Raw genomic sequence first — 11,918 nt, forward strand, 5'->3', positions numbered from 1 at the left:
GAAGGGAGCCCATCTAGGAAAAGAAAAACTCTTGATACTAAACCTCCGCTGTCTTGTGGTACATTTTTTGGGAGAAGAAAAGTATCAGGAGTGAACCCTACACAAATCTGGAGCAGAGTCGCTAAGGTGCTTTGTCTGCCTCCTTCCAGCAACTCCTGCACCCAAGCTGGTGCCAAATGTCTTGCTCTGCTTTCCTTTGGACCCCAAGAGTGAGGCCGAGAAAGGGGGGGCGGGTCTGGGCAGCCCAAGACCACCATGCACACTCCCCACGCTTGCGCCCCGGGGAGGCCACTCCGGTGCTGCAAATGCATTTTAGATGTGCAGTTTGGATACTGGACTGGGATAAACCTCTGTCTGAAACGCCGGCGAGTCTCTTGTCATCTTGGTCCTGGGTGGACACAGCACCTTTAGTCCTTGATTCACCACCACGAGGTCCTGCAGAGAGTAAAGGATACTGAGCTGGATGTGGCGAGGGTCTGATCTGTAAAGGGTTTTGCACATACAAAATTGTATTGCTCAGCCAAATACAGCTTATAGCCGAAAAGCAGAAAAGGAAAGCAGTGCACGATCTCAGAGGCATTTTTTTTTAAATCCTTTTAATAAGTCGGTTGACTCTTATCTCAGAGCGTAAAGCTGGGCTCATGGGTTTTCCTGAATTGGGAGGCTTCTGCTGCAAACTTTGCTCCCTTGAGGCATGGCTGGTTTGAGCAAGCAAGACAGCAGATACCTGATTCTGTTGATTACAGGTAGGTAGTCGTGTTGGTCTGGGTCGAAGTAAAAGGTCCAGCTATGAGGGCCTTCTGGTGGTTCCCTCCTTGTGAGAAGTGAGGTTACAGGGAACCAGGCAGAGGGGCTTCTTGGTAGTGGCACCCGCCTTGTGGAACGCCCTCCCAGCAACAGGTAGGTAGCCGTGTTGGTCTGAGTCAAAGCAAAATAAAAAAATTCCTTCAGTAGCACCTTAAAGACCAACTAAGTTTTTATTTTGGTATGAGCTTTTGTGTGCATGCACACTTCTTCAGATTCTGTTGATGTTACTGAGGGTGACAAGCAATTTATGTATTGATCCCTGGGGTTTTCATACAACTTTACAGGATAACATAATAGTGTGTGTGTGTTTTTTTTGATGGAATGGACAGCTGGCTTTCAAGCATGCCCCTGTTTTCATCTCTGTCCCTCTGTGTGTCTCTGTGCATGTATCCAAATCCATGATGTCACTGTTGTTGTTTTTTGGGGAAATAAGGTTGCTTGACTCCTCTCTTCCCCCCCTCCTTGCTTGGGGGGCACCTTGTGTATTAGCCTTTTCCCAAAGGCCTGCCTTAATCCCCACCTGCTAATGGCCCCATTAGTCACCCGTTAGCCTCCCGGGGAGAGCAAGCGCTTCTCCTGCCCAGCCTTTGCCTACTGAATAAACTTTGGGAGCGGGGTTTGCCAGGAGGACCACCCCCTTCTCCTTCCTGCCGAGCCAGGCTCATCTCCCTCTTTTCTGAGAGGCGATGTCAAAGGGAGAGAATCCACAACCCTCCCCCGAAAAGGCTTGTGTGTTTCTTCACACCTTGTTAGCGCCGCGATTAGTCCCTTCCTGAGTGGCCCATTAGCAGGGCGACCTAATCCTTGGCCTCATTGTGGGGCCAAGAGATGGGCAGCAGCCTTGGTTATAAGTGCAGCCTTTTGAGGGGAGCCAAATGGAAGGAGAGGCTAAGAGGGAGAGAACCAGCCATGCTCTATCTCCAGCACCTGCTTTTGCTTCTCCTGGCTCGGGCGCCCGCCTGCCTGGGCAGACCCTCCTCCTCCCCTGCCCACCTGGAGGCAGGGGGTTCCGAGGGCACACGAGCCCAGGCCCTCAAGAGGCTGCTGGAAGTCTTCGGCATCGGGGACCCCCCTCAATCCCCCCAGCACATCACCCGGCCTCCCCAATACATGGTGGACCTCTACAACACGGTGGCAGATGACGACGGCGTCACCAAGGACCCGGACGTCTTAGAAGGCAATACGGTGCGCAGCTTTTTGGACAAAAGTAAGTGGCAACACAGAGGAGGGGGCGGCATTGGCAAGAGGGGTGCCAGGATCTCTGGGGCACGAGGCAGGCTTTCTTGGCTAGGTTTACAGGAGTGAGGCGATGGGCCGTCGTTGTTAGGGACCCCCCCTCCCTTCCATAGCTGCCAAGTTATGCCTTTTTTAAAGGGAAATTCCATTATGCCGAATAGGCTTCCTCGCGAGAAAAGGGAAAACTTGGCAGCTATGCCCCCTTCAGTGCCAGGTGCTGCAAACTCCTCTCCCTCCCACCCTGCCCCCAAAAGCAATAGCTTCAGGATGGCTATCTAAAGCCCAGGCGTGGGGAACTTTGCACTCTCTGGACGTGACGAACTACAACTCCCATCACCCCCCCCCTCCATTGATGGAAGCTGCAGCCCAGCAACATCTGGAGAGGCAAAGATTCCCCGCAGCTGGCCTAAGATGTAACACCAGCACCCCCAAACTTTGGTCCTCCAGATGTTTTGGACTACAATTCCCATCTCCCCTGACCACTGGTGGTCCTGTTAGCTAGGGCTCATGGGAGTTGTAGGCCAAAACATCTGGAGGGCCGCAATTTGGGGGTGCCTGATCTAACATCTGTCCTTGTGATGAAGGCATTTGTTTTGTTTTATTTCTGCTTTTCAGGTTTATACATTTCATTAATTTTACAATCATTTTAACATTTCAAAACTCAACTTCCTTCCCCTTCTTCCTGCGGTTCCTTAAATTTATTTTTAATATCTTTTCTGCATATCCAAATTAACTTAATTGGCCCATTTATTCATCTACTTTAAATACATACTCTTCTGAATCTGCTGGTTATTACAATAATCCTGCCAATGTTCTTATCTGTTTACAATTTATCTGTAAATATTCACTAACCCATTCCCATTCTTTTATAAAAAGCTTGATGTCTTGATTTCTAATCCTTCCAGTAAATTTCACTATTTCTGCTTATTCCATAAGTTTTTGTATCCATTCTTCTTTTGCTGAAACTTCTGCTTCTTTCCATTTTGGGGCGAGTAACATTCTTGCCGCTGTAGTAGCATACATGAATAATTTTCTATACAGTTTAGGTAGTTCTGTCCCTGTTGGGTTTCAGAGGTTGATCTTCACACACACACACACACACACCTCCTTCAGTTTTTCTGTGATGGCTAGATGGTAAACAGAATGAGGGGGGAAATCGCTCGGGGGGGGGGGGGACTCCAAAGCTTGCACACTGTTTTGTAAAAATTAAATTAAAAAATTCCTTCAGTAGCACCTTAAAGACCAACTAAGTTTTTATTTTGGTATGAGCTTTCGTGTGCATGCACACTTCGTCAGATACATGCACACGAAAGCTCATACCAAAATAAAAACTTAGTTGGTCTTTAAGGTGCTACTGAAGGATTTTTTTAAATTTTGTTTCGACTCAGACCAACACAGCTACCTACCTGTAACTTGTAAAAATTAAGTACAGTTGTGCAGATGGTGGTGTTCTTATGGACAAAACAGGACTGCCTTTCCTTCTTATTGTCAGTATCTTTATATTTAATCCAGATCAGGAAATGATTCCTTGCTGCAGGTTTGCTCCCTATATGGGAATGCTACATATTCCTGCATTACAAGGGACTTGGACTAGATCAGAGCTTTCCAAACTTTTCATGTTGGGGACACACTTTTTAGACGCGTATCATTTTGCAGCACAGTAATTCCGTTTTACTACTGAACCAGTGGTTTCCAAAATATTTCACATTTAGCGCACCCTAAACATATTGGGTTGTATCTACTCAGAGTCAACCTTTTAAAATTAATGGACGCAAGTAATTCATATCCGTCCGTTTCAGCAGGTCAGCTCTGATAGGGCTAACATCAGATGCAACCCATTTTCTATTATTTTTAGGGGTGGGGTTAACTTCAAAATACGTGTTGAAACTCTCTTTTAAATGTCCGCTTTCTGCACTCAGGTTCTGCCCAGGTAACACGAAAAATAGACGTAGTTGTGTTGGCCCCATTAAAAATAAATAAATCCATATTAGGACATTTCTTTACCAGGTCATCCAAAAACATTACATGAATCAGCATGCAAGCTTTTGAGTCCTCCAGAGCTCTTCCTCGGGCTAGGTGAAGAGTTCTGGAGAACGTGAAAGCTTGCACACTATTCCCGTAACCTTTCCGTCAGCCTAATTTAGGAATTTCCCTAACATGGATTTTTTTTCCTTGTGGGCCACTGCAAACTACCTTTTAGCATGGAATGTAGGAGGCGACACATGGCTCTGTTAGGTTTCAGTAGCTCCTGGGAAGAAAGGAAGATCTCAAGATTCAAGTGCTGGTTTAAACCTACTCAATTTTCCTTCCAGAAGTTTGAGCATATACTGGGATGTGTGTGTGTGTGTGTGTGTGTGTGTGTGTGTGTGTGTGTGTTTTCTCTGTAGCCACCCACAAGTGGCATCTTAACGCAGGCCTGGTTCCTACCTCAAACATACAAAAGCGTTGGCACAATGAACCCACCAGGCTTTTGTTGTTTTACCTGGGATCGGGACCCTCGATACACTTCCTTTGGGAAAATCCATTGACATTTGCTAGGGCTGGTGGGAGCTGTATTCCAGCAGCAATCCTCCTTCCTGTGCCACCTGTAAAGCGTTAACCTGCGCTTCAGAATGGTGGCAGCGCCTGGGGGTTCAGGAGAGCTGAGTTCGAATCTTCACTGAGCCCTTGTTGCATTTACCAGCTGTCTCCTTTATTCAGTTTCTCTCACCCCCGCTTCCCTTTTCTGGTTTTGAGCCCTGAAATGCTGCCTATGAGCTACACTGAGAGAAAGCTGGATTTCGCAGCTGAGCCAGGATCTGAACCCGGATCATCATGGCACCACAACACTGCCAGGTTTGCAGGGCGACCTTAGCAGTTCCTGCTCAGCCAAGCCTACCTCCCACGGCTGCTATTTTATTTGGTGGACAGCGCTGCAGAAACGAAGGGTTTCCCCACACCTCTCTTTACCCCTGCTCTTTAGCACTGAATCTGAACAAATGGCAATCGAGTGTGGACGAGCCTTAAGAGCGACAAAAGGACATTTTAAATAACCTTCCCTTCCTCCTTATCCAGCTCACAGTGACCGGATGCGTTTCCTCTTCATGCTGTCCAGCGTGGCAAAGCACGAGAGGGTCCTCACAGCCGAGCTGCACCTCTTCAAGCTGCGGGCGAGGGCGGCACACGGACCTCTTCCCAGGAAGCAGCACTTCTGCCAGGTAAATGGCCAAAGCTTCGCTATTTCCATGCCCAGAGGCACTCTTGACTTCTAGAGACCCAGATGCCGGGAATTGCAAGCGCTGCTGCAATCCCCATAGAAATTGGGCCAATAATGGTGAAGTCTTCCATCGTGCGCGACGTATCACGGAATCATAGTTAGAATGGTCTATCTAGTCATCATCTAGTCTAACCCCGCTAAAATGCAGGCATCTTTTGCCCAATGTGGGGCTCGGACTCATGGCCCTGAGATTAGAGCCTCATGCTCTACTGAATGGGCTATTGCCCACAGCCCTCCACTGCTTGCACGTAGAATCATAGAATCATAAAATCATAGAGTTGGAAGAGACCACAAGGGCCATCCAGTCCAACCCCCTGCCGAGCAGGAAACACCATCAAAGCATTCTTGACATGTGGCTGTCAAGCCTCTGCTTAAAGACCTCCAAAGAAGGAGACTCCACCACACTCCTTGGTAGCAAATTCCACTGCCGAACAGCTCTTACTGTCAGGAAGTTCTTCCTAATGTTTAGGTGGAATCTTCTTTCTTGAAGATTTCGTCTCCCCCAAAAAACCTGTTTTAAGCCTGGAAGCTCCATTTTGCTGAACTGAAGCACATATACATTGCTGCCTCCTGCTGCTTATTGTTTTATTGCATCTATTCCCCCCACATTATGCTCCAAGGAGCTCAAGGTGGAATAATAATAATAATAATAATAATAATAATAATAATAATAATAATAATAATAATAATATTTATTTATTTATACCCCGCCCATCTGGCTGGGTTTCCCCAGCCACTCTGGGCGGCTTTCAACAGAAATATAAAAAATACACTAATTTCTTAAAGATTAAAAGCTTCCCTAAAGTTGTTTTTCTTTTTGACATCTGGTGGGAGGGCGTTCCACAGGGCGGGTGCCACTACCGAGAAGGCCCTCTGCCTGGTTCCCTTTAACTTGACTTCTCGCAGCGAGGGAACCGCCAGAAGGCCCTCGGCATTGGACCTCAGTGTCCGGGCAGAACGATGGGGGTGGAGACGCTCCTTCGGGTATGCATAGTTTTCCAGGTTCAACCCCCTGCCCGAAAGCCCCAGCACTTATTTTAAGGGAGCCTAAGAGCCCCTGCTGGACCAGAGGATTTGCCAAGCACAGCAACCTTCCTGCAGCAGCGGCTCAAGGGAGAGTCCGGAAAGCAGAGCCCAGAGGTGGCAGCACCCCTCCCCTGTGACTTGCCTCCTCCAGTGTTCCGTAGTTGGCAAAGGAAAGGTAGCCAGCCTTTGACCCTGGAGGTTCTACTGTTCCTCCCGTAAACAGCTGTTGACATCCGGAATCCCCTTTCCATGTCCTGGGGGCGGCTGCTGCTGCCGCCCTGCAGAGCTTTGAAAGAAGCCGTGAAGGATGTTTCTGGAGAGCATGTGCAGAGTGCTTTTCCCCCGCTGCCGCACCTCGGGGTGGGATTTCACATGAATTGCTTAAACAGGGCTCGATTCGGATGGACATTTACAAACTGGAGCACTTTGGGGCTGGTGTGAGCAAGACCTGGTTCCTTTGGCTGACCTTACTTTCTCTCTCTCTCCCCGTCCTTTCAGGTGAGCATTTATCAGGTCCTCGACAAAGACAACATGGATGTCCCTGAAGGGAAGAAGCTGCTGTCTGCTAAACTCCTTGCCCTGCAGGGAAGTGGCTGGGAGGTCTTCGCCATCACGCAAGCGGTGAGTTTGTTTCGATGCCTTTTTTTTAGAGCCGGCTCTCAGTTGACCCCAGAGGTTTCCAGGATTGCAGCCGAGCAAATGTTTTCCGTGCCGCAACTGATTCTGCTTTTGGTCTTTGCTGCAGAGCAGGAATCAGGAAAAGTCTCTTTGTTTCTGGTCTACACAGGCCCTACTTGGACCCAGTTGCAGGAACAACAATGAGTCACGAGCAGAGATTTTATATATAATTTTCTGTTTTACAATTAAAAATACTAATTTCTACATCCTCAGAACATCAATGACTTCCCCTCTTCTCTTTCTATGGTTCATGTCACATATCATAAATCCCTGCATATTTTACAGGGATGCGCAGGGATGTATGATGATGTAAAATGAACCATGCAAAGAGAAGAAGGGAAGTCCTTATTGGGGATTTTTAAAGTGAGCAAAATGTTTATTTGGAATTTGCAAAATGGAAAATTTAATAAAAGTTATTTAAAAAATAAGTTTATAAAATTGCGCAGAGCATGAGGAAAGGTTTCTCCTCCCTCTCTCAAAACCCTAGAACAGGCATCCCAACCTTTGGCCCTCCAGATGTTTTGGACTACAATTCCCATCATCCCTGACCACTGGTCCTTTTAGCTAGGGATCATGGGAGTTGTAGGCCAAAACACCTGGAGGGCCGCAGTTTGGGGATGCCTGCCCTAGAACCTGTGGAAATCTCATGGAGCTAAATGATAGAATCCTAGAAACGCAGAGTTGGAAGGGATTCTGAGTGTCCTCTAGTCCAACTCTTCCCCCCCCCCTCGCCAAGGCAGGAATCTTTTTGCCCAACGCGGGACTCTAACCCATGACCCTGAGATATAGAGCCTCATGCTCTACTGACTGCTGTATCCTGAATGAGTGGAGATTCAGGACAGATGAAAGAATGCCCTCCTCCACACAGAACATCGTTAATCTATGGAACTATCTCCCCCAGGAGTCAGGGATGCCCACTAGCTTGGATGGCCTTAAAAAGAGGATTAAGCAAATGAATAGCGGAGAGGGCTTTGGCCACGGTGAGAACAAGAATGCTGGGCTAGAAGGGGCGGGTCATTGGCATGATCCAGCAGGCTGTTCTTATATATTATTTTACTGAACTCCCATCACCCTCCACTGGCTATGGTGGTGGAAGCGGATGAGAGTCGCAGTCTGAGAGTAATATAGGTTAAAAAGGGAGAAAACAGATTTATATACAGTGGTACCTCGGGTTACGAACGCGATCCGTTCCGGGTCGCAGTTCGTAACCCGAAAAGTTCGTAACCTGAAAAGGGCCCGAACCGCCGTTTTGCGCATGCGCAAAGCGCTATTTTCGCTATTTTTGCGCTTTGCACGCGCGCGGGGTGAAAATGCTTCCGGGTTTGCGAAGTTCGTAACCCGGGTTGTTCGTAACCCGAGGTGTTCGCAACCCGAGGTACGACTGTATGTATGAAAATTATTATTTCATGAGCAATATATCAAGGCAACAGGTTTATTAGAGTGGAAAATCGGGAAAGGACAGGAAGTCAAATTTATGTACTAAATATATTGTAGAAGGACTTATATTCTTTTGTTGGGTTTTTGTTTTGACAAAACCGACTTACGTCACTGATGTACACATGCAAGTATGAACAATAAAGCATATTAAAAAAAGAAGCTGTGCAATATGGGAACCAGATGCTTACATGAGAAAACTCTTGATTTGAATATAATACGTTGCAATAACTGAGACTATAATTATATTTTGTTGTAATTAAAGTATTTTTTGTCAAAAAGAAGAAGGAGGAGGAGGAGTCACAGTATGACACAATCCATATTCTGATGCAGGCTTCCTCACCTCTGCCACCGGGCGCGGCTTGGCTCGCTCTCTTGAGCTACACGTGCAAAACATTAACCGATCTGATGTGACGTTGCAGGTCCGCTCATGGATGGACGAGGAGAGCAGTAACCAGGGACTGTTGGTGACTGTGCGGTCCCTCGGTGGGGCACCCCTGGACGACGGAGCCGTGCAGTTCGCGACGGGCAGAGATCACCACGAGAGCAAAAAGCCCATGCTGGTTTTGTTCACTGACGATGGGCGCCGGGGAGCCTTGCTGCCCACCAACCCTTTCTTAGGTGAGTAAAGAAAGATGTGTTTTTGTCTATTGGTGTGGCAGGATCAAAGACATTGCTGTAATAAGGGGACATACAAGACTGTAACATCTGCAGTGAACTTGGAATAAGGCACTTTCATTGCCTAGTTTCCATCGTACAGTAGTAGATTAATTTTTAGAAAGTTTCAAATTGAGAATAATAAGACAAATTCCAGTAGCAATCCAGTTTTTGGAAATCCAGGACAAGGCCCTGTTTCGGATTATTCTTCATCAGCTGGAATGACAAAGAGTCTTACATTAAAAATGTGTCTTAGAGTACAGTGGAACCCCGGTTTACGAATTTTTGGTTTACGAACGCCGCGGACCCGTCTGGAACGGATTAATCCACTTTCCATTACTTTCAATGGGAAAGTTCGCTTCAGTTTATGAACGCTTCAGTTTATGAACAGACTTCCGGAACCAATTGTGTTCATAAACCGAGGTACCACTGTATTGCATTACATTCTGTCTTCTTCATATATACACAATTATATACAGAAAATTCCAACAGGCAGAGACAGCACATCTTTTGTCATCTTTACATAGGAGATATATAGAGAATTATATATAGGCTAATAACAAACAAAGGATGCTTACCTCTAGTTTCATAGTTTCAAGGTCAAAGTGTACCATTCATGTTTTTTTTCCAACTTACTCAATCTGTTTGCAGTATTTAAATAGAAAACCAGGTGTGGTCTACTATCTAATTCTTATAATCAACATTGTGTTCTTATACAGCCTGTATTTAAATCATGCCACTGCAGCTTTAAATTGTTGCAGCCATAGCCAGCATCTCCAAATGTAGTATACTGTTCCTTTAATTAGATAGGTAAGGTAGATCATCTAGAAGGAAAAGTCCTAACAGTCTGGTCCTAAACATCTGATGCCTTTGCAGGATATATTTGGGAGAAGAAAAGGCTCTGGAGTAAACCCTTCACAAATCAGGAGCGGAGTCCCTAAGACTCCTTCCGGCAATTCCTGTGGCCAAAGTGGTGCCAAAAGTCTTGCTCTGCTCTCCTTTGGTCCACATCAGGGAGGCTGTGTGTGTGTGTGTGTGTGTGTGTGTGTGTGTGTGTGTGTGTGTGTGGCGGTCTTGTGCCCCAGGGAGGTCATTTCGCCGTTTCACCTCCAGAGGTGCACTCCATTGTCTCTCAAGGCAGCTGGATGCCAACACCACTTTAAACTTTATTTTGCAACGTGGCACTTTTAAATGATTGCCCAGCAGCTCGGCAAGAGGGCGGCATCTAAACGTTTTCAGAAAGATAAGCTAATGTTCATCTTCTCAACTGACCTTTCATGCTACTCACAGCTGTCCATGGAAGCGCAGGTCAGTTCTGTGTCCAAGGCAGCTGTCTACCAGCTCCTTTTGGTAGGCAGGCTGAGACCCTCCCTGCCCGCAGACTATCTCACCAGAGTGGTGCATGCTCTAGTTATCTCCCGCTTGGACTACTGCAATGCACTTTACATGGGGCTACCTTTGAAGGTGACCCAGAAACTACAATTAATCCACAATGCAGGAGCTAGACTGGTGACTGGGAGTGGCCACCGAGACCATATAACACCGGACCTACACAGGATCCCGGTATGTTTCTGAGCACAATCCAGAGTCTTGGTGCTGACCTTTAAAGCCCTAAATGGCATCGGCCCAGGATACCTGAAGGAACGTCTCCACCCCCATCATTCAGCTTGGACACAGGTCTAGCGCTGAGGGCCTTCTGGCTGTTCCCTCCCTGCAAGAAGTGAGGTTACAGGGAACCAGGCAGAGGGCCTTCTTGGTGGTGGCGCCCGTCCTGTGGAACGCCCTCCCGTCAGATGTCAAGGAAATAAACAACTATCAGACTTTTAGAAAACATCTGAAGGCAGCCCTGTTTAGGGAATTTTTTAATGTTTGATGTTTTATTCTGCTTTAAATGTTCTGTTGAGAGCTGCCCAGGGCGATGGGGAAACTCAGTCAGAAGGGCAGGGTATAAATAAGAAACTTTTATTAATAATAATCTCGTTCTCTCCTTAGATTTGTCCCTTCAGAATGTGGCCCTTCCTGGGCACCTGGCAGGCCCCAAATCCAATGGCACCCGGACGCCTCGCTCAGTGGACAACCAGCTGCCTTGCCAGAGGCTCCCGCTCTCCGTGGACTTTGACGAAATCGGGTGGTCCGGCTGGATCATCTCTCCCCGGGGGTACAATGCCTACCATTGCAAAGGTTCCTGCCCCTTCCCGCTGGGGGAGAACATGAGGCCCACGAACCACGCCACCGTCCTCTCCATCATCAACGCCCTGAAGCTGAGCCAGGAAGTCAGTGGCCCCTGTTGCGTGCCGGACAAGCTGTTCTCCATCAACCTGCTGTATTTCGACGATGACGAAAACGTGGTGCTCAAGCAATATGACGACATGGTGGCGGGGAGCTGCGGCTGCCACTGAGCCACACATATTGTCTCCGTCACGTGGGAATGTTCAGGGAGGCAGGAGAGGAGATATTGTTTATTAATATCCTTCCTAACTTGTGCTAGCAAGTCCCTTTCCTTAGCAGAGTTTTACATTCCCCTTTTAAACGCACAGCGGATGGCTGGTTGCAGGCTTGTTTAAGCCTCTCAATATTGGGCACCTGGTAAGTTCCCTTATATCCCTCTTAAAAGAATAAACACAGCACAGTATTGAGTAAAGTATATAAAAGAAGTTTACTCGCATCATCAGTTCACGGTTGGATCCCTGAAGGCAGACTTAGTTATAAATACGTACCCCATATGGGGGTTAATTCCAGTGACTGCAGACTGGCAGTACGGCAGTTCACACGACGAAAGGAAGATGGAAAGGGAGGAATCAAAGAGAGGGGGTGTGCTGCGTGC

General features: G+C 47.3%; 1 protein-coding gene across 1 annotated transcript; it reads left to right on the plus strand.

The window, feature by feature from the left end:
* The first annotated feature begins 1,716 nt into the window (after positions 1-1,716).
* Positions 1,717-11,493, plus strand: LOC118086063 (bone morphogenetic protein 2-like). Its single transcript, XM_060275231.1, has 5 exons — positions 1,717-2,014; positions 5,098-5,240; positions 6,824-6,946; positions 8,860-9,058; positions 11,129-11,493. Exons 1-5 carry the CDS (start codon positions 1,717-1,719, stop codon positions 11,491-11,493), a joined length of 1,128 nt encoding a protein of 375 aa, XP_060131214.1.
* The last annotated feature ends 425 nt before the right edge of the window (positions 11,494-11,918 follow it).

This window comes from Zootoca vivipara, chromosome 6 (genome assembly GCF_963506605.1).
Source record: "Zootoca vivipara chromosome 6, rZooViv1.1, whole genome shotgun sequence".
In the NCBI taxonomy this organism is placed as follows: domain Eukaryota; kingdom Metazoa; phylum Chordata; class Lepidosauria; order Squamata; family Lacertidae; genus Zootoca; species Zootoca vivipara.

Bases quoted from the DNA above. Each gene is read 5' to 3' on its own strand.
- LOC118086063 (XM_060275231.1), top strand. From the start codon at position 1,717: ATGCTCTATCTCCAGCACCTGCTTTTGCTTCTCCTGGCTCGGGCGCCC. The intron at 5,241-6,823 runs GTAAATGGCCAA...CCGTCCTTTCAG, and splicing joins GGAAGCAGCACTTCTGCCAG to GTGAGCATTTATCAGGTCCT. The intron at 9,059-11,128 runs GTGAGTAAAGAA...GGCACCTGGCAG, and splicing joins GCCCACCAACCCTTTCTTAG to GCCCCAAATCCAATGGCACC.